Source organism: Dipodomys merriami, unplaced genomic scaffold (genome assembly GCF_024711535.1).
Source record: "Dipodomys merriami isolate MVZ:Mamm:240054 unplaced genomic scaffold, mDipMer1.0.p SCAF_16, whole genome shotgun sequence".
Taxonomy (NCBI): Eukaryota; Metazoa; Chordata; class Mammalia; order Rodentia; family Heteromyidae; genus Dipodomys; species Dipodomys merriami.
Genome location: NW_027202937.1, coordinates 9918503 through 9938980, shown reverse-complemented (window position 1 = coordinate 9938980; position 20478 = coordinate 9918503). Strand labels below are relative to the sequence as shown.

Sequence of the window (20478 nt, the reverse complement as noted above, 5' to 3'; positions counted from 1 at the left end):
GGAGTAGTAAGAAACACACTGAAAGGAGAGAGCTGCAGGGTTCCAGTGAGAGCATCAGAAAGGAGGCTCAGCTGGGCCCTGGTGGCTCACACCTGTAATGCTAGTTACTCATAAAGCTGAGATCTAAGGATTGCGGTTTGAAGCCAGCCCAAGCAGAAAAGTCCCCATGAGACTCTTATCCCCAATTAACCACTCAAAAAACAGAAGTGGAGCTGTGGTTCAAAGTGGTAGAGCAGTAGCCTTGAGCAAAAGCACTTAGGGACAGTGCCCAAGTGCTGAGTTCAAGCCCCATTACTGACCAGAGAGAGAGAGAGAGAGAGAGAGAGAGAGAGAGAGAGAGAGAGAGCGCCAGATAGCAGTGGCTCACGCCTGTAATCCTAGCTACTCAGAAGGCTAAGAGCTGAGGATCAGGGTTCAAAGGCAGACCAGGTAGGAAAGTCTGCGGGACTCTTATCTCCAATGAACCACCAGAAAACTGGAAGTTGCTCTGTGGCTCAAGTGGTAGTGCTCGCCTTGAGCTGAAAAGCTCAGGGACAGCGCCCAGGCCCAGACCTCAAGCCCTACAACTGACCAAAAAGAGAGAGACACAGAGAGAGAGACAGAAACAGAGAGAGACTGATGGCCTGTCCTCCACAGGAGCTTGCAGGTGGAACATACTCCTGGGGCTCCCTGGGGGCCTGGGGGCTGGGTGGGGCAGAGCCAGCTGGCTCAGGGCTGGCTGGGTCCCTTGTTGGACGTGAGCCCCAGACAAACTTGTAGGTCTTGGCTTCACAAACCCTGAGGTCTGGCCCACTCAGTCCACATGTACCTTTCATGGGACACAGCGCCTGTTCAGTCTCACCCAGCGGTTCAGATCTGGGACTCTAAGAAGGGCTGAACGTGTTCCCCAAAGGGCTGGAAAGTGCACAGTGGTGTTCACGCTCGCCTCACTCCATCCTTCCATCCCTTCAGCCCCAGGAAAAGGGTGAGCACTGGGCCTGCTGTAACCCCTCAGACCCTCTGGGGACTACTGGCCTAATCTTGTTAACTACGAAACCCTGAACCTTCTGAGTGATTAGCCATCTCTCTTGTGTCCTACATGAGCCTTGATATCGATCATAGGAGCCATCGGCGGGACCAGGAAGGGCCCAGGTAACCTCCTGCACCCCGGTACATCAGAATGCCCCCGCCTGACCTCACTGCCTGTGCCTTCTAGGAGGGCTCCAACGGCCCACATGTGTCCTCCCACTTGAACTGCAGAGCAGGTCTGATTCTGTGGGCCCCTCCTGACCACCTTGGGTTCCCAGATCTTACACACTTGGCTGTACTCTAGATTCATTCAGGGGCTTAACACTCCCCCGCCCAACGCTTCCCTACTCAATCCATGTCACTCCCACCATTATTTTACTGCGGGACCAGCAGCATTTCTAAACTCAATTCTACTCCCTGAGGGCTGCCTCCTCCATCAGACAAGAAAACTTTGAAGATAGGGTCGGTTGCTGGCTTCCTGACTGTCCTGGCCCCTACCAGCCACTTCAGGCTCCCCACTGCCTTTTCTCCTCCCCCTCCCAGCCTGAGTCCTGGGGAGCCGCAGGCAGCACCTCCTTGAAGAAGGTGGTTATTCTCATCAACCAGGATGGGGCTCCCCACACAGGTGAACCTGACAAGTCCTGGGTTGGGCCTTACCCCTAGGGCCCTGGGCCAGGCCCTCTGCCTATCCAACCTTGCACCTCAGAGCATGAATTACCTGCAATTCTGGCTACTCAAGAGGCTAAGATCCAGAGAATTGCTGTTCATGAGATTCCATCTCCAAAATAACCAGCGAAAAGCTGGGCTTAGCTGGTGGTACAGCACCAATTAAGTAAGCAAACTGAGCAAGCTTGAGGCCCCAAGTTCAAACCTAGTACCAGAAAAGTGGGAGTGGGGAGGCAGAGAGGGTCAGGTGCTTCTGCTTCAGGGAAAGATGGCTTGTTACTCTACCCCCAGTCTCTCATATACAAGGTAAAACTGGAGCAGACACTCTGGGTGCAGCAACCTCACTCTGTGTCACTGAGTATTGGCACTGGGTGTGAATCTATTCTGGGTAGAGGCCTAAGGCTATCTTACAGGGCCAGAGAATCAGCAAGCAACCCCTCCTCCCTCCTTCTCTTACAGAGACAGACACTGAACATGAACTGGTTGCCCTGTGCAGACCTGGAGGGGGGCTGTTTCCTGAGCACAGCTGTGTGCAGTGTCCCCCAAGAGGGAGGGCTGACTCCTGGAGCCACCCTCAACATCTGGCACTATACAGTGCCCTGCCTCATTTCCATTCACTCTTCCCCCCACCCCCAGCCACTCAGAGTCCCTCCAGTGCCTTAGCTATGGTGTTCCTACACCTCTCAGCTAGCAATGGAGGGGGAGGAGGGGTGGGCAAAGGAAGCCTGGGCTCCAGCTGCTGCCTATGGCCTCATTGTGTCGCTGACTCTATAATTTTTCCCTAGCAGGGCACAGCCCCTAAGTTACTCCCCACTCCCTACCCCCAACCCATCAAGGGAGCCAGCTGTGGCAGACACACTCACACGCATGCCCCGCACACTTCCACCAGCCTGAGATGCATGACTCATGACTCACACTGCCGGCACCTAAACAGGCAAACGGACACATGCACGGCAAACACACATATGCCAAGAGCCTGCGTGTACTCCATGTGCTCTCAGCACAAGGGGAGCTGTACACCCACTGTACTGTATGCTCGTGGACATGTGGACAGATGCCCACACATGTGGTTCTCCAGGACTAACACCCATCACCTTAGCACCTGGACCTAGAGACAAAACATCTGGACAGGGGGCTGTGGATGCCGGTGGCCCAGAACTCACTTCTTCAGAGGAGACTGTCCTACCTAGAGGGAGAGGATCAGGTCAGTAATAGGGGCTGGTGGGCTCTTGGTTTGAAGGGCCCAAGACAGAAAGAGGACAGGGCAGAATGCACATCCCAGGGGCTGCAGACTGGCCCTACTCCTTACCTGAACCCTGGCATCTCCCTGTCCAAGGCTCTACCATACTCCCATTGTCCAGCTTACTGCAGCACCTGCATCCAAGGTCTTCTTCCTCCCTGCCTCCAAGCCACCGGCTGTGGCTAAACCCAGGGTCCCGTGGCAAGCTCCTCAGTGAATGTGGAGGCCAGGTGCAAAACCAGGTGTTTATCTTTATTAGAAATGTTCTTGGTATAAAAACAACCATGCGCTACACATTGTCATCAATAACCATCACCAAACACCCAGGCACTGAACTCCGTGTCGGCGGCGAGAGGGGCAGGCGGGCGGGCGGGAGGGCAGGCGGGCAGGACACACAGCCTTGGGGGTAGGGCAGGCGGGCAGGCTGCGGGCCACAGAAACACACAGAGGCCACCAGGAGGCTGTGGCACTTTGCAACACACTCAAGATTTGTGTTTTGTTTTGGCATTTTTGTGTATTGATTTTTTTTCCTTTTTTTCTCTTTGTGACATGGAAGATTTGGTAGATTAGGAAAGGGTGCTGGGGGGGGGGGGAGATGGGAAAGCCCACAGCTAGAGGAAAATAACGTTGAGGGGGAAGAGGAAAGAAAAATGCATGAGAAGAGAAGGACACGGAGGGACCCAGAAGCAAGGAGAGCAGAACAGAGCAAATGGCCAAGGAGGCAGGAGGGGCAAGAGCAGAAAGAGAAGGGATAGAAGCCAAGAACCCAAACAAACCAGACGTGCAGAAGAAACCACAGTGACACAGAGATAAGAGAACAGAGAGATGGGGTCACCCACAGGACAGACAGAGGCGGAGGGAGAGAGAGAAAACCAGTGCTCGGGCCCACACATCCTGCGCCCCTGTGCTTTGGGGGCTTGGAGAATCAGCATCCAAGCAGTTCCTTGTAGTGGCCAGAAACTTCCCTGGCCCCTCGGACTCCCTGCTGCCCACCTGGCTTGCCCAGGCTGCCTAGCCAGTGTCGCAGCTGGGGCCTCCACTGTCTTCAGCACCAAGCCACGTCCGTGGGCACCCACGGGCAGGCAGGACATCAGCTGGGCCCTGGGGAGTGGCCCTGGCCCAACGCACCTTCCACATGGGTCGTGGCTCCGCTTCTGCCCACTTGGCTTTGGCAGCCTAGCTAGATTGCATGGTTGGTGTAGGTGACGTAGGTCTGTTTGGTGGCCAGTCCTGGAAGGAGAGACACCAGCATCACCAGGAGGCAGGGGTTGCTTCTCAAACCTCCTTCACTGCCATTGCCAGCCACTGCCTTGCATAAGAGCCAACTGTGGCTCTTATCACCCATACCACCCAGCCCAGGTTCCTAAGCAGAGCGATCTATATACCTCCAACCACATCCACCCACTCATCTATGCAGCCGCTCCTCCTGCTGTCCCCAGCCTCTGGATTTAACCCATGCTCTCTCCCTCTCTCCACACCTTTGACCCTGCTGGGCTGGTGCCTGGAGTGACCCTCCCCCCCACTATGTAACTTTGAGGTGACCCCCCTCTTCAACGCCCTCCCCACAAGCCCATTCCTCTGAAGGTGTCCCCACCATGGAGCCCATGTTGCTTTCTAATTCTACCACACATTAAACTAATTCTTTTCTTTGTGATATGATTATATAATCCTAAACTATTATCTGAGGGAATTCTTTCAGAAGTTCAACCATTTTGGAAGAGTACACGTGTGAAGAACACACACCCCAACACATGGCAGTGGTAGACAGTAAAAGGACTGGCAAATAGGAGCAGAGGAAGTACTGACAATCACAGGGGCTTTGTTTGGCTAGAAACTGAGGAATATGATAGACCTGTCCCACACCCCATGCCCAGAGAAAATGCAAAGCCCTAGATCCACAAATAACCATTGCCCATTTCACCCTTCTCCATTCCTTCTTTCTCTATCTCCTCTTAGTTTGGAGAGCTCCTCCTCTCTCACTCCACAACTGGCACTGGGATGGCGATTGTGGGCACCTCCCATCTCCTGGCCTGGACCCTTAGTTCCAGCCCAGGGCCAGTTCCCCCCCCCCCCAGGTGCTGGCATTAGCCCTCGCAAAGGTCTGCCATCCCACTGGGTTGGAGCATCATAGCAGCCGAATGAGGAGCCAAAGCGTCAGCCCCATTTGACAGAGAAGGAGCTGGGAGGGAAGAGGGAAGAGCCTGGCTAGACCTCAGTTTTGCCCTGTACTGGTACTGCCAGGTTTCAGGTCCCCCTTGGTGGCAGTAAATCAAGGGCAGTGTTGCTGCCTAGGGTGAGGCTGGTCTGCTGATGCAAGAAAAGGAATTGGATGGGAGGAAAACATACTGCTTTTGTCTTAAAGCTGCTCTGCTCCCCAAAGGGGATCCTGTCAGCTCAGAAGAGAAGGTGTAGCTACCTGATTGAGCTAGAGCACTGGCCTGAAGGAGAGGCCACTGGGAAGAGCAGTGGGGTGATCTGCAAGTTGTTCCCCAAATCCTCTCCTCCATTTTTGCTGGCAGATGGCCATTAAGACTACATTTCCCAGTCTCCTTTGCAGTTGAGTGGGACCTTCTGCGACTAAAGTCTTACTAATGAAGTGTGACTGAGGAACTGGGTGCAACATCCATGTCATTTGATAAAGACAGTATTTCCCTCTGTACTTCCTTCTTTGGCCTTCCATGACTAGAACAGACATGGCGAGTAATCCTCGACCCTCTGAGAGCTGCTGGAGAAGCAAAATGGAGGGAACCTGGGCCCTCCTCCCACTCCTGCCCCCCGACTGCATACTCATAACAAACATCCGCCTGATTTGAACTTCTCTGTTCTAAGACCTTTCTGTCATAGCAGCATAACCAAAAGCCCATGAACACAGGCGAGATTGCTGGGTCTAAGGGGTCCATCAGATGGAAGCAAACTTGTTGCAGATAGGCAGTCAATCAAGTGGCCACCATGGGAGTCATGCAGAGGGATGTGGACCAGGATTCAGTGTAACTAAGCAAGAACTTTCCCCTGGGCAAAGGCGAGATTGGAGCCAGCATCTTTATATGGTCATGTACTCCTTATTCACAGAAATATTCAAATGAGGATGGATCGTCACTTGACTGGTCGGTGACAAAGAAGTGCTTCCTGGTCAGATGCTAATGGAAAGAAATGGCACCACAAAGTCCAAGAAAAGATAAGACAACAGGACATGTTTCCCTGTGCCTCTAGACACTGAATGGCCAAGGAGCCCAAGGACCATGGGATATCATATCGGAGGTGGCCCGGGCTTGAGGAGAGGCGGCTGTAACACTGGGAATAGAGGGTGTGTTGAGAGGTAGGAACCACAGACAGTCACAGGGAATCCCAATGGCCCTAGAGGACCTCACATAGCTCCCTCTCTTCTCCACTGTTTCCCTGCCTATGACTGGAATGAGTGGGGTGCCCCTTTGTGCCACACTACTTTTCTTGAGGGGCTACCAGCCACCTCCAGCACCTCTACACAGATAACTCCCATAGGCAAGAGATGAGCCAGCAGCTGTCTCTGCTAATCGCCTGCCTGCCAACCAAGCCAATGCGAATCAAACTCCCTAGGGCTCCCTCACCCCCTGGGTGCACTGATAAAATTGAGTTTCCAAACTATAAACCCCTTCAGCGGCTCCAAGCTCAGAGGTGGAAGGAAATCTCAGCAGTAGCAGCAGTTAAATGCCCTGGCTGCAGGGGGAAGTGAGCCTGGGGGATACTGAGGGTGCCCAGAGTCAGTCAAGAGACAGAGGAGAGGGACAACTGTGTCCTGTCCCTCTAAGTCCACAGCTGTCTGTCTCCTCTTTTAAAAAATATCCCATTCATAACTCGATGGCCTGGGGGAGGGGGTCCTTAGCCCTCAGCTACAAGCCAGAGGTCTTAAAGCACTTGGGCAGAGCCCCTCAGTCTTATGAGTTAAGTGGGAATGGTGAGACTACCCTGGAGAGTGGAGGGCCACAGGCTATCGGTGAGTCATGAAGGAAGAATCATCTAGGAGCTGGAGCCCTAGGGCCCAGTCCAGGCTCCTCCAATAGGGGACCTCAGCACCAGCCATATGACACATGAACTAATTGACCCTTCCAGAGCTACTGTTCCCTTGTCTGTAAATGGGGTGATGATCACACACACACATACCCACACACGCACGCAGAGCACATGCACAGCTGGCTCTTGGCCCAGGGTAGCTGAAAACACTATAACCCTGCAAAATACTGGACAGAAGAGCAGGCTGAAATCCCACAGGCTGAAAAGAGATGAACCCAGGACCTTGCAGAAGCACCTTCTTAGGCGGGGAAAGGGCAAGGTGGCAGAGGCCCCCGCTGACGTCAGGCCCTCTCTGTTGCTTTGCTGCCAACAGTGATTCAGAACAATTAGCTGGCAGACAGGCTGCGTGAGGTACAAGCTGACAGTCCCCATTTGTCGCCACAACCCAATCTGCCTGCAATCGGGCCCCTAAATTATTTATTCTGTTGTTTGTTTAAAGATACGTGGCCTGCAAGTGACAGGGTGAAAAATGTCCCTGCTCCAGTAGAGTGACACCTTCCTACTCCTCCAGCTCACACCCCCTCCTCTGGGGCTGTCCCTGGAATTAATCACCCAGCACCTCCCTGGCCCTGTCACTGAGCTGAGAGACAGTGAGGGTAAGGGGAGCTCCTGTCTCTGGCTCGGGCTGCAGGGGTAGGGGGCTGAGCTGGTATCTTTCCCTGGCAGGGCTTCCTTGTCTGCACGGGTGACCAGCTTGAGCAGAGCATAGGGACCGGTGTGGCTATAATGGCCCCTATCTTCTCTGGTCTCCTCTGGCCTATCACAGCACCACTACGTCATGCTGTTCTCAGGAGCCAGAGGTGAAGGCCATGTGCAGATCTGTGTCTGCCCCCAGTACCCAGGGGGCTGGGAGGGATGGGATGACTGGATAGATCTCCAGAGAATGAAGGGAAGAAGTGGGAGAAGGTAGGGTCCCTGCTTGGGACAGGAAAGTCTTTCTAGGGCTGTATATCAAAGGGGGAAGGGTCATGTCAGAAGTCAGGTACAGAGAATGAGACCTGGGAGACAAGAAGGCTGCTAGAAGTCAGAGCAGAAAGAACAGTGGTGGGGCCAGTCCGCCATTATCATGCTGAGTGATCTCAGAGACATTTGCTCTCTCTGGGCCTCAACGAGGGACTCAAGGGAGTCCCTTTATGCCTGGATTTCTTTTCCCTCCCCGAGAGACTACCAGTCACCTCCAGTAGCTCTACACATTCCCAGCCCTGCTGGGCCTCTCAAACCCTCTGTGAAGATTACCCAACATGGGAAAGGATTTGAAGCCTGAAAAGTCCCACTGGATGTGGGAGGGATTTTGGAGGGGGCCTTCATCTGGGAGAATCTTCATGGGTGAAAATGCTTCACCCAGAGCCTCAGCCCGGCCCAGACACCCAGGAGTCAAGGTCTCCTGTTTCTCTGAATCTTCTGGTAAATGAAAAAGGGCCTCCTCTGTGGAGCAGGCTCTGGGCTTCTTTGTGATTCACGCTGTGTCTCCTGTGCAAGTCCCTAGACACCTCTGGTCCTCCTCTTCGTCTCGTACACAGTACAAGTCTTGCCGTAGGTGGTAGATGGGATGAAAGCTGGCAGGTCGTAGGTCTACCCACAGTCAGAGTTCAAGGACTAGACAGCATTCTTACTGGGACCTTGCCAATGGCATCCTTATCCCTCCAATTCTCTATGCCTCAGCTCCCCAAACACAGCTAAGTCTAAGAAGAAGAAAGAGTAGAAAAAGATGGGGGCATCATCTTGACCCTGCATTAGTGTGTCCATCCCACAAGATAAGAAACCCATGCTTCCTTCTCTCTCTGGCCAGTCTACATTTTCAGCGCACAGTTCTACTATAGAGGCATACTTCTATTTTGAAGCAAAAGCTAATCCACCTACTCACACCCCCCCCTCAAAAAAAAGAAAAAAAATCCCAGGACCCTCTCCTGGCAAGCCCCTGGTGACACACTGCTACCCGAGGCCCTCAACCTCTGCAAGTCCCAAAGTCTAACTCCATCCCTCATTCGCCTGTCCTGAGCAGACCCGTGTCCTGGGTCCCCCACCTCTCAGGCCCTTCTAAGGGGCTGCTAAACAAAGCCAAGCTGGGTGTCAACAGCTATCTGGGATCAGGACCCAGGTTGCCCAAGGACCTGTGAACAGGGCCTCCTGAGACAGCCATTTCTCCTGGAGAGACGGGAGGGCTGGGCTGAGATGTGGCCTCAGTATCTCATCTTACATCCAGGGCCAGTTCCCCATGGCCTCACTCCAGGTGGGGTAGAAATCTCTGGAAGGGTGTAGCCAGCACAGGGTTTGGAAAGACAGAGACTCTCTCAAGGCCACCAGGAACTGGGGTGAACCAGGACAGGTTCTAACCTGCTCCTCTGGTCTGGTGCTCACCTGTGGCCTCCCGGTAGCCAGAGGAGTGGTGGGGCGTGGCCTGGAACTCCACCTCCCCTAGGAGAGGCGTGGCCTTGCGGGCTGAGGCAGGGACCAAGCCAGACAGACACTCACCTGGGGCCTCCAGGTTCTCACACAGCTCGGACTTGGCCTCCCCGTTGGGCCGGAAGTTGCCCTTCTGCGTGAACTTGTTGGACATGGTGGCGGCGGTGACCACGGCCTTGAGGCTGCGCTTGCGCTTGGGCACGTTCTGCTCCGGGTGGAAGAGGATGATGTAGACCTTGGGCATGTAGAGCATCCCCAGGGACACGGAGGCGCTCAGGCTCACGGACACCGTCAGCGTGGTCGTCTGGATGTACAGCTGCGTGAGGAGGGACAGCATCAGTGCCAGCACCTCTGGGGACAGACTCCACCCATCCAGAGCACCACTTGCGCCTGCTGGCTTAGGGCCGAAGGGAGCACTGTGTGGGTGGGTACGCCACTAGACGTGCACCAAGACTTGAACTCAGGGCCTTGTGCTCTTGCTTGTATTTTTTTGTTGTTGCTGTTCAAGGCGAGTGCTCTACCACTTGAGCAATGACTCCGCTTCCAAGCTGAGGCTTTTAGGCCATAATCCCTAGATTCAGGTCTTGCTTCCAGCTGTGTGATCTTGAACAAGTTGGCCTTTGTGGCTCAGTTTCCTCACATAAAATATGGACACAATAATCACAGTTCTTAACCTGTTAGGGCTCTGGTGAGGACTTACTTCATTGTGCTAAACATGTGAGAAGTACTTTCCTGTGCCTGGTATTGACAGGGAAGACTCTGTCTCATTGTATTAGCCCTGGGGACCACAGCTGACCCTCTCAAGACCAGTCCCTGCTCAGAGCTGCAGGGGAAGTCAGCGCCCACTGGTGCCTTAGAGTGGTCCCTTATGGCTATGTCACCACCCCTCCGACCAGACCCCATGTGCCACCCTGTGCAGAGCAGGCCCTGGGCATGGGACCCAAAGTACCTGGCACAATGCAGCAGTGGCAGCACAGTCAAAGCTCATTTCATGCTCATTCACCAGCACTAACGGTGACAGATGCTTAACAAAATGAAAGCCCATTAATCTGAGTGTCGGATCATCCATCCTTCAGTAGTAGGCCCTTCCAGGCAGGACCAAACAATTCCACTGCCCCGCTAGGATTCTCTCCTACCTCCCTCCTCCTTCTAAGTCCTCCACCTACCTCCAAGTCCTCTAGTTCCCAGCCCTCCCCTGCTCCCCAGCCAGCCAAAGGCCAAGGACCTAACTTAGGTCTCCTTGGCATGGTGCAGACAGGAAACACCCTGTTCTTAAATCTGCTGAGCCTGGACCTGTGTCCCCTCTCCTTCAGATGGTCCTCCTGCAGGAAGGCTGATCTGACCTCAGTGATATCCCACTTCTTGAGGCAGCCCAGCAGTATGGGACTTGCTTGCTGAGATCACAAAAGCCCTAGCCCTAGCCCCATCTGGGGACCTATTGAGGATAGGGGCCAGGGGTTCCCACTACCATATTTGTCCCTGTCTCTTCTCTATGTCCACAAGTTGTACCATGGAGGAGAAGACCTCCATTTCAGCCTTTGGGTAAGAGGCTAGAGAAGCTATAGGATCTAAGAGGAAAGTTTGCCCCTCTGTAGCTGTAAGTTTTCCTACCAGTGCAATGGCACCTCTTTTCCCCCCACACTATAAAGCCACCCAACCTCAGACTGCAAGGCCACAGGAAAGACACTTTCACTGGCCACAGGGTCTGGACTGAAACTGGACAGGACATAGCCAATTGGACAGTCTTGATGTTCCCTAGCTCAAAGCCTAGCTTCCAGATAAGAGCTGATTGATTCAGGACAATGACACAAGCCCAAGGAGAAATGGTCTGTCCTCCAGACAACACATGCCCCCCAAGACACCCAGACAAGCCTCAATTCTCACACACACCGCTAGTACAGCACTTTTCTCCTGACACTAATAGAAACACTAGAAGGATGCCAGGCTCCAGAGACTCTGGAGCAGGGAATTGTTGGCTGGGCTAGATAGGAGCAGGCTTGTCATCTGGGTCTTCCCTATAAACTGGGCAAGTGTGTCCCCCTCTTTAGACAAGGGTTCCTGGGGGCAGGCACTATCTTTGCTCTCACACTGGTGGCTGTTCAGTGATCCTGGTAGCATATGATCCATCCTATCTTACACTTTTTGCAAGCCTCTCCCTTCCCCGTGTCCCTCATTAATGGGGGTGGAGTGTGAGTTGGCCCATACCCAGGTGATTGGACTACAAATCAAGGTCTCTCTCAAAGCTACTCAAGCTCTGCAGAAGACACAGCCTTGCTTTAGGGGTTTGGAGCCTGGGTTCCTGAAGCCACTCTGGCCTGGCCCACAATGAGACACTAGGCAAATCTGCTCCCCTTTCTGGGCAGCAAGACCCCTATCATTAACACAGGCAGAGTCAGCTTCATGGGGACTGTATTTAGAAGGGCCCACGCTTAATTTAATGTGCTGCCATCGCCATCTTAAATATTAAATAATGTTTGACAGGGGGTCTTGAAAATCATGGTAGTAACTTCACACAGGTGTGAGCAGGCCTTGGCGCTCTAAAGACAAAACACAGCAGGAGTGAACCAATCAAGTGGCAACAAAGCTGGCTCTAAATCTTTTAGGGACCTCTCCTTCCCAGCATGGTCCTGGGGGCTCCACTAGCTACTCCTAGGCTAAAGGACAGGCTCTGGACAGGCAGACAGAAATGAGACTAACTATCCCTCCTCCTTGGCAGGGCCTAGAATCCCCACCCAGCCCCGGAGCCAGCCTCTGGCTCCAGCACTCTATGGCTTTCCATGTGGAGGTGAACAGGGTCCTAAGAGATGGTAGCAGGTGCGCTTTTCTAGAGAAGTATGTCCTCTAGAGCCCAGGGGTACCTCTGAGGGACCCCAGGCATCAGGAGGGTATTAAAGTCATCAGAGGAAAAGATGACCTCAGGACACCATCTCATCTTCTCTCCTCTCACACTGGGGCCTGATTCCTGCTCCAGAGTGAGTCAAGCCTGGCCAAATTTCCTCCTCCATGAGGATCCCTACATGGGACCAGTCACGGGCTCCTGGAGTGAAGCAGGCTGACAGAGCTGGGCACAGGGAGAAGCTGCAGCTCATGTGCCTGATGAGCTTCCTGTTTTCCTGCTAGGCCTAACAAATGGGGGTGGGGGTGGGGCGGGGGTGAGGGTCAGGGATAAAGAGCTCTGCTTGCTTTGTTCCTGTTCAGGCTACCCTGGGTGGGCACACTGGCCGACCTCTCTGGCTCTATCCTCCCCGAGCCTGACTGAGCTGTAACCTCACACAGAAGAAAGGCCGCTCAGGCTGGCTCAGGGTGACGCCACAAGGCTGCGGTGTTAAGCCCCAGAAATCCAGACTAATGCTAGGCGATCCATCTGCCTGCTCACCAGAGCGGCACAGATGGCTTCATCCCACACCCCGGGGAACTATACAGCTACTCAGCTACACACAAACATGCTTACACACCTGCATACCTGCTTTCACACACACACACACACACACACACACACTAAAACTCACCTACACACACACACCTGACCCCTCTTCATGCAGCTGGGTGTACACACATATACAAATGTACCCAAAAATATCTACACAGAGCCACCTGTATCCACTTTCTAACCCATGTGAACACACACTCAGTTTACACACACTCACTGGCAGCTGTGAATCCCCTGGCACACACATCAGCCCATCTCAGCCGCTGTACATACTCACTCACACCAAGCCCATCCACCATGGGCATGCACATGCACACACCCGCCAAGGGCACATTCACATCCAGCTGCACACACGTGTGTACCCATGCCACAGCTCCTGACCACAGCCCCAATCTATCTTCATGCACACTCAAGCCCTGTAGCCCCTCCCACAGCTTGTATGGGGTACTTCCTAGTTATCTGCCTGTCTGCCAAGACACAGCCTAGGGTCAGTTGAACCTCTGAGAAGACTGGTGTCCATTTAGAGGCCCATAGAGGCAGAGAGCATGTCCTACACCCCAGGCTGGGTAATTGGTGAGTACAGCCTGTAGCGTGACCTGAGACAAGTCTGTCCCCTTTTGGAATTTGAAGGGATCATATCAGCATCTCCCGTGCTGGGAGGGGTCTCTGGGGTGATAGGGCTCCCCTGGGGAGGGGTGCAGGTGGAGGGGAGGAATCTAACCCCATTCTAGGGCCTCCCAGCAGCAAGCCTAGACTGCCTGAGGAGACATGAGAGGGACCTCCTGATGTTGAAATAACTTCTTAAGCTGCCAGCTTCCTGGGGTGTGGGACCACTGAACCCACAGGAATCATGGGCACTTTGCCAGCACCTGTGCCCAGAAGGGAGCCAAGCACCCAGCTTAGTATGAGCTGGAGGAGGCAGCTTGGCTCAGGCCTGTGGGGTGGCACTACTACTAAAGCCAGGCCTGGTCTCCCACCTTAGGCCCCTCCTTAGGCTGTGACGGGGCAGACAGGCCCATAATAGTATCTTAGCACCCTCTTTCTGGCCTGTAGCCCCCAATGCAAGACCACCACTGGAAGATACCATAGGCCCCTCTGGACAAAGCCCAGGGGATTCAGAGTGAAAGACACAGCTCTTGGGGAGAGGCTGGGGAAAGATGGGCTCCCACCAGACATCCTAGGAGACTGGAGTGGTGTCCCGGAGCTGGGGGAACATCAGGACAGTGTGAACTGGAGGTGGGAGGCCCCTGCATTACTTACACAGGATGGGGTCAAGTCCAGCTGTGCCATCTACTGGCTGAATGACTTCAAGCAAACCACTTCCTCTCTCTGTTCCTGTGTCCTTGCCTGTAAGAGGGGATGGTCCCCACTGCTGTGGGGCCTGGTGGCCACTAACTCAAGTGTTTGGCACAGACTGGCACTCCATCTGAGGCAGCTTTGATGGCTGCTGCACTGAAGGTCAGGTGTCTCCGGAGCTCAGCCCCCGACTCAACTTTGAATGCCACAGCAGGCTGAGGACAACCCAGCCTCACACTCAGCTCTCATGCTCAGCCATGATGCAACAGCCGCCCTTGGTATGGCATCCCAAACTCGGCACATGCAAAGGCGCCTGAACAGGTAATCCTGTCCCCTTCCTTTGCCTATGGAGACGCCTTGATTGCTCAGACCAAACCCCTAGAAGCATGCTTGACTCTCCTCCATCTTCTCATGTGTAGTCCATCAGAAACCCACCCACCACCTCCAAACCCACCCAGACTCCTTTCTTACCATTTCTGCTGCCCTTGCCTCCCATCTAGATCATGACAGTCCCTCCTCTCTTCTTGATCACACTGATTCTGATCCTTTTAAAGCCTCCAGGTTTAGAGCCCACAGGACTCTCTTCTCATTCACAGTAAGAGCAACATCCTCTCCAAGGACTGTCTGTATCTCTGACCCGATTCTCGCCACCCTCCTCTGCTTCCCTATCTCCCCTCTCCTCAGCAGGTATAAACTGCATCTACACCACGGGGGGCGGGGGTAATACCATGGTTGCACAGCTGGATGGACTGCAGGGAAAGGATTGTGGCCCCAAATTACTGGTGAAGAAACTGAGGCTGGAAAGGCCAGGTTCCCTGCCCAAGACCCAGTAGATATGGCCTTCACTCAAGCCAGGAGCTAGACTCCCCAGTCCACCATGAGACCTGATTTTAATGATCCCCAGCATTTCAAGATAGTTCCCTAGCCCCAGGAGGCAGTGAGGAGCCTCAGGACCCTCAGGTACGTGCTGACCCTCAGGCCCAGCCGTACTGAATGCAGAGGCGGCCCGTCTGTAGCTCCAGTTGTGCAGGCTCTTGGCTGGCACTGACAAGCTCCTGGACCTCAGGCAGCTTGGTTCTGGGGAGAAAGGAAGCAAGTACTCAAAACATTTCACATCTCAGTGGCCCAGAAAGATGCGAGGGTAGATTTCGGAGGGAGCACAGAGGAGGGGGCCAAAGTAAGATGGGGCTGGTCAAAGAGGGAAGAGAGGGGAAGATCTAGAAAGAATGTATCGGGAAAAAAAAGCACTATATTTCTATGCATTGATGACAGAAAGAAAGCTGCTAGAAGCAGGGAGACAGACAGGAAAGGAGGGGAAGGAAGGAGATGGGAGGGGTAAGCAGGGTTTGGGAAGAAAGGAAGGAAGGAAGGAAGAAAGGAAGGAAGGAAGGAAGGAAGGCGGGTGGGCGGAGGGAGGGAGGGAGGGAGGGAGGGAAAAGAAAGATAACTTGCAACCAGGAATCAGAGAAGAAAGCAAGGCAAGAAAGAAGCCTCAGGAGGCTGTCTCCCCCCTCCCCTTATCCCTAGCCCCCAACACCCACCTTGTCAGCAGACTGTGAGGTGCCAAAGAAGATGGGAATGAAGGCAAGCCAGACGATGCAGGTGGTGTACATGGTGAAGCCAATGGGCTTGGCCTCATTGAAGGTCTCAGGCACGCCACGTGTCTTGATGGCATACACAGTGCATGTGACCATGAGCAGCATGCTGTAGCCCAGCAGGCAGATAAGTGACAGGTCCGAGATGTCGCACTTGAGCACACCCCTGGCGAAGCGGGGGTCCAGCGTCCGCTGGTCCTGGAAGTCCACCACTGAGTGGGAGGGGTCTACCACAAACCACACGCAGATACCCAGCAGCTGCAGGGAGATGAGGCTGAAGGTGATAGCCAGCTGTGAGGCAGGGCTGATGAAGCGCGGGGCGCTCACTGACCGCTTGCCCTGCTCAAAGATGCGGTAGATGCGATTGGTCTTGGTGAGCAGGGCCGCATAACTGATGCTCATGCCAAGCCCCAGGAAGATGCGGCGCAGGGAGCAGGTGCCAAGGTCGGGCTCGGCGATCATGAGGAAGGTCGTGGCGTAGCACAGGAAGATGCCTGCCAGCAGCACGTAGCTCAGCTCACGGCCAGAGGCCTTCACGATGGGTGTGTCATTGTAGCGCACGAATGTGACCACCACGAACAAAGTGGCAGCGATGCCCACCACAGCCAGGAAGAGGGGCAACACTGCCCAGGGCGAGTCCCACTCCAGCTTGATGATGGGGATGGGCCGGCAGCCTGTGCGGTTCTCGGTGGGCCGCATGTCATAGGGGCAGGTCTTACAGGTGTAGCGGTCTACCTGGTACTGGTACCCCGTGCAGGGCTCACAGTGCCAACAGCAGGGCATGCCCTTCACTGTCTTCTTCCGCTCACCCGGCTGGCAGGGCAGGCTGCAGATGGAGCGGGGCAGCTGCTGCCCACTCCCCGGCCAGTGCATCCGCTCTATCTGACAATGACAGCACCATAGAGCGGGCCTCAGGACCTGGTGCCAAGTACCTGGACAATTCCCTTGGGCAGTGCCCTCTGGTCCCTACATTTGAATCAGCCCATTCGTTGGCCAAAAGTCCAGCTGTCTGGACCCACCAGAACTGACTGACAGCTAAATTTACACAAGTGCGAACTTCCCACTGCTGCCTGTGAGAATCCTGAGTGAATCTAAAACTCTCCAGAATCATCTGTAGAAAGCAATCCCAGAGAGGAGTGATGCCAACCTAGAGTCACACATACCAAAGAACAGAGCAGAGGGAACCCAGGAGACCTGACTCTGCCCCCAAGGACCTTGTGACTCACAGTGGTCTGGCAATTTCAGCATCACCAGAAGCTTGCTGGAAATTTCTATTCCAGCCCTGCCCAGGCCTTCCTACTCAAATCTGTGTTTCCACACGCCCTACCTCCACATGACTGACGGGCAAGATGGAGTGGGAGATACATGGCCCCAGAGCTCAGCCTGTGGAGCTTCCATGGAGTGGTACAGGGAGTTGTGTGCAGCAGAGAGCAAGGAACAAAGATTTAATCAGAGGACACTTAATGTGTGCCCAGGGGTTAGCATTTCTTTACATCTTGCTCTAAATTAGTGCTACTCACAGTTCCATAGTGTCTGAAGATACAATGACTGGGAGCAAAAGAGCCACAGGAGGGTTGTCACGCCCTCCTGAATGTGTTATGATTCGGTGGAAAGTGAGTGAGTGGCCTAACACGGCTGCAGGCGCTGGGTGAAGGGAGTCTGGCTACACTTGGGAGTCTGCTCTAAACAAAGCAGCTCATGGGCAGAATCTGTTCTCAGCAGCAAGCCTGGCTAGACAGGCACACTTGTCAGCTGGGCTGTCATTCCTGGAGAAATGTGTCCAGAAGGTTTGCTTCCTGCCCTTCCATCTTTGGATGGCCATCTTTGGATCCCCACACCCGCTCCACTCTACTCCTTTCTTTAGCTCTGAAGCCTTCCCTGCAGTCCTCCAGCACAGGGCTAGCACCTAATAGAGGCACAGGGAGCCTCTGTGGAGTAGAGGTAACCAAGCCCAGGAGATGGCAGACACCTGTGATGATAGCCCCGCCCTCTCAGACTGAGCGGGGAGCCAGTGAGTGGCCAGATAGCTCTAGGCCTTTTCCTTGGCTCCCAGAGACTCGCCTGCTATGGTCCCTACAGTCTAGCCCAAATGGAGCCACTCAAGACAGTGAGGTAAGACCAGCCCCACCCCACCTCCTCCTGCCACCTCAGCTCCATCTTGGCCTAATTCTTGGGAGGAGGAGACTCAAGAAGGTATCAGAGGCCTGCTCAGACTGGGCCATGGGGCTGGTTTGGCTGCATAAGGGTCTTATATCACTAGGGAGACCTTCGGAGCCCTGCCCACATGTCCACCTCTGCCTTTAGCTCCCCCATTTGTAGAACAGGAACAAGGATAGTGCCTGCCTTGCAAAACTGCGCTCCTCACAGGAAAGTCACAGGACAGCAGCAGGTACCCAGCCATTCTCAAAAGTATCAGCTTGCTGCTGCTACTGCTGCTGCTACAGTGACTGGCCAGGCTTTGCCATTATACCCACTAGACACCTCCATTGGTTGGTTGGCACCTTGCCAAGTGTGCCGATTGGTTGGTATATCACACCTTGCCCGAATATGCGCTGCGGTCCCTCTGCTCAGCATGTATGGAGCCTCACTATGGATGTACTCTGTTCCTACAAGCTGTGTAGCCTGAGAAAAGCCCTTTGCCTCCTGAGGTTTCCAGAGATGTTTCCCCTGGCATAGCGGCTATTGGGAGAACTATATGGGATCTTGGTAGAAGGGCTTCGAAGGGCTTGAGGGGCTCCCCATCACTGCAGGAGAGAGCAGGGGACTGTGTGGCTGGCCACCATCCAGGAAAAATGAGGGCTGTGTCCCGTTTAGGACTAGGTGTCCTGAGCCTGATCCTCAAGGTATCACACTGTGCCCACCCTGAGCCTGGCTAACCCTTTTCTCCTTGTAGGGCAGAGACAAAGCCTCACCTAGACTCTACTGCCTTAGACTCTGCCCTCTGTCCAAACACAATTTCCCCACCTGCTCTCACCTCCACATCCTCTACACCTTTGGCCATTTCACCATGGTGGGAAATCATCTATCCAGACCCCTTCCCTGTGAGTAGCAGGTTGAAGGCCCTCACGCTCCAGGAGAGGGCAGGAGCTGGAATGAATTGTATCTTGGGCTTCTAGGGTCTAGAAGGGGCTCTGGAAAAGACCTCTCACTTGGCAAAGGCACCTCTTGGCCTGGGATGGCACTAGCCATGTCCCCACCCACTGAAGGCCCCTCCTCACCCTTCTGCTTACTCTGAGATGCAGGTGGTCGGTCCAGGAGCCAATGACCTTGTACTCTGCAGAGCCGTTGCGTAGCTGGTATTGGTAGATGTCATAGCGCCCAGGTGCATCTCCATTTTCATTGAAGGTCACGGGGTTCCCTGCAATGCCTGGGAGGAGGGGAGGGTCTTTGCCAAGTTTACTCAGGAACAAAGGGGCTCGTGTACTTAGGGACAGCGGCATCTCCGGGCAAAGACTCCACCATGGATCATCTTGGGGGTGTCACCACTGAGAAGCATCCAGAGATCCCCGCTCCCAGCCCAGGCCTCTATTCCCAGGCTGCATGGCCCAGGACCCCCAGAGCAGCACTACACCGTATCCTACCTGAGAAGTTGACATGTCGGATGTACTTAAGCAGCTGGGTGCCATCCACAGGGTCCATGCGAGGGCAGAGCCCCACACGGCCAGGACACAGGTCACGGTGCATGGCGTGTAGCGCGTGGCCCATGGCGTACACAGCATCGATGACAAACTGCACCTTCCCCTCCTGCTCGTATGCCGAGTCCTGCCCAATGCGCTCCCGGTCTGCAAGGCAACACCAGCAGGGAGCCTGTGGCACGCAGTTCTCACCCTGGAGCCAGAGCCGCCCCTGGGGCCTGAAGAGCGGCACAGCCCATTTCCTGAAGCCCAGCCCGGAGCTTGCTTTACCCCAGGACATAGTTTGTAGAGGTGCCTGGGGATCACTCTAAGGGGTGAAACAGCAGGCCCATTGCCCCCCGCTGTCCTGCTGATGCACAGGGAACAGAAGCGCCCATCGCCTGCTGTCCTCCGAAGACAGAGGCTGGGGTCTCCCATGGGTGTCTGCTGCCTTCTCCCCAGTTGTCCTGAGATAGTAGAGCAAGTAGCTGCCCAGTCACAAGCTGTGGACGGCTAGGACAGGGGTGTGCCATCATCAAGGGGAGAGGTAGCAGTGCAGCCAGAGGGCAGCACTGACCTCACTCTAGGGTACAGATAGCGATACTAAGGCCCAGAGAAACTGAGATCCTGGTTCCCTGTTGTCCTCATTGGCTTCCTATTACCTCATACCAGAAGCCACCATCATCTGTACCTACTCCTCACCCCTCAGTAACAGCCTGTCCAGTAGCCGGGGTGAGAGAGTTTGGCCAAATGGGATGCCCCTTCCCCACTGCCCTCTCATTCCCAACCGTAGAGGCTCCCAGGGCCTTGGAGGTCTAACTTCCTGTCCACGCCCCTCCCCAGCTCAGTGCCACCCAGCCTCTCTGCTCAGCAGCCCACAGCTCCTCCACTACCAGAGGCCCCGGTGTCTCCATCAGCAGAAGAGGCTGTGAGGCTGCAGGGAGACCCACTGCAGAAAGCACTTGGCACAGTGGGCGACCTCCCATGATGCTCTGTGTGTGCATGGTCAGAACATCTATGATGGCAGCAAAGCTGAGCTGTGGTAGCCAAGAAGTCTTTCTGGAGGAGGAGGTTCCTGGCCTGGTCCCTGCATGACAGCGATTAAAAATAACTCCAGCTGGGAACATCTATTGAGTACCTGCTGCGTGCTGGGCATTGTGCTAAGCTCTCTGTGGAGAG

The 20478-nt window shown here is 54.5% G+C and overlaps 1 protein-coding gene across 1 annotated transcript in view; it reads right to left on the bottom strand.

Annotated features, from left to right (window-relative positions):
- Positions 1–3164: 3164 nt before the first annotated feature.
- Positions 3165–20478, bottom strand: part of Grm4 (glutamate metabotropic receptor 4) — a 99888-nt gene continuing 82574 nt past the window's right edge. Inside the window, exons 7-11 of the mRNA XM_070023955.1 lie at positions 19267–19467; positions 18916–19052; positions 15632–16567; positions 9434–9680; positions 3165–4144 (exon numbers count right to left, since the gene is read on the bottom strand). Coding sequence (XP_069880056.1) covers positions 4095–4144; positions 9434–9680; positions 15632–16567; positions 18916–19052; positions 19267–19467 — 1571 coding nt within the window. The 3' untranslated portion in view covers positions 3165–4094. The remainder of the gene's footprint in view (positions 4145–9433; positions 9681–15631; positions 16568–18915; positions 19053–19266; positions 19468–20478) is intronic.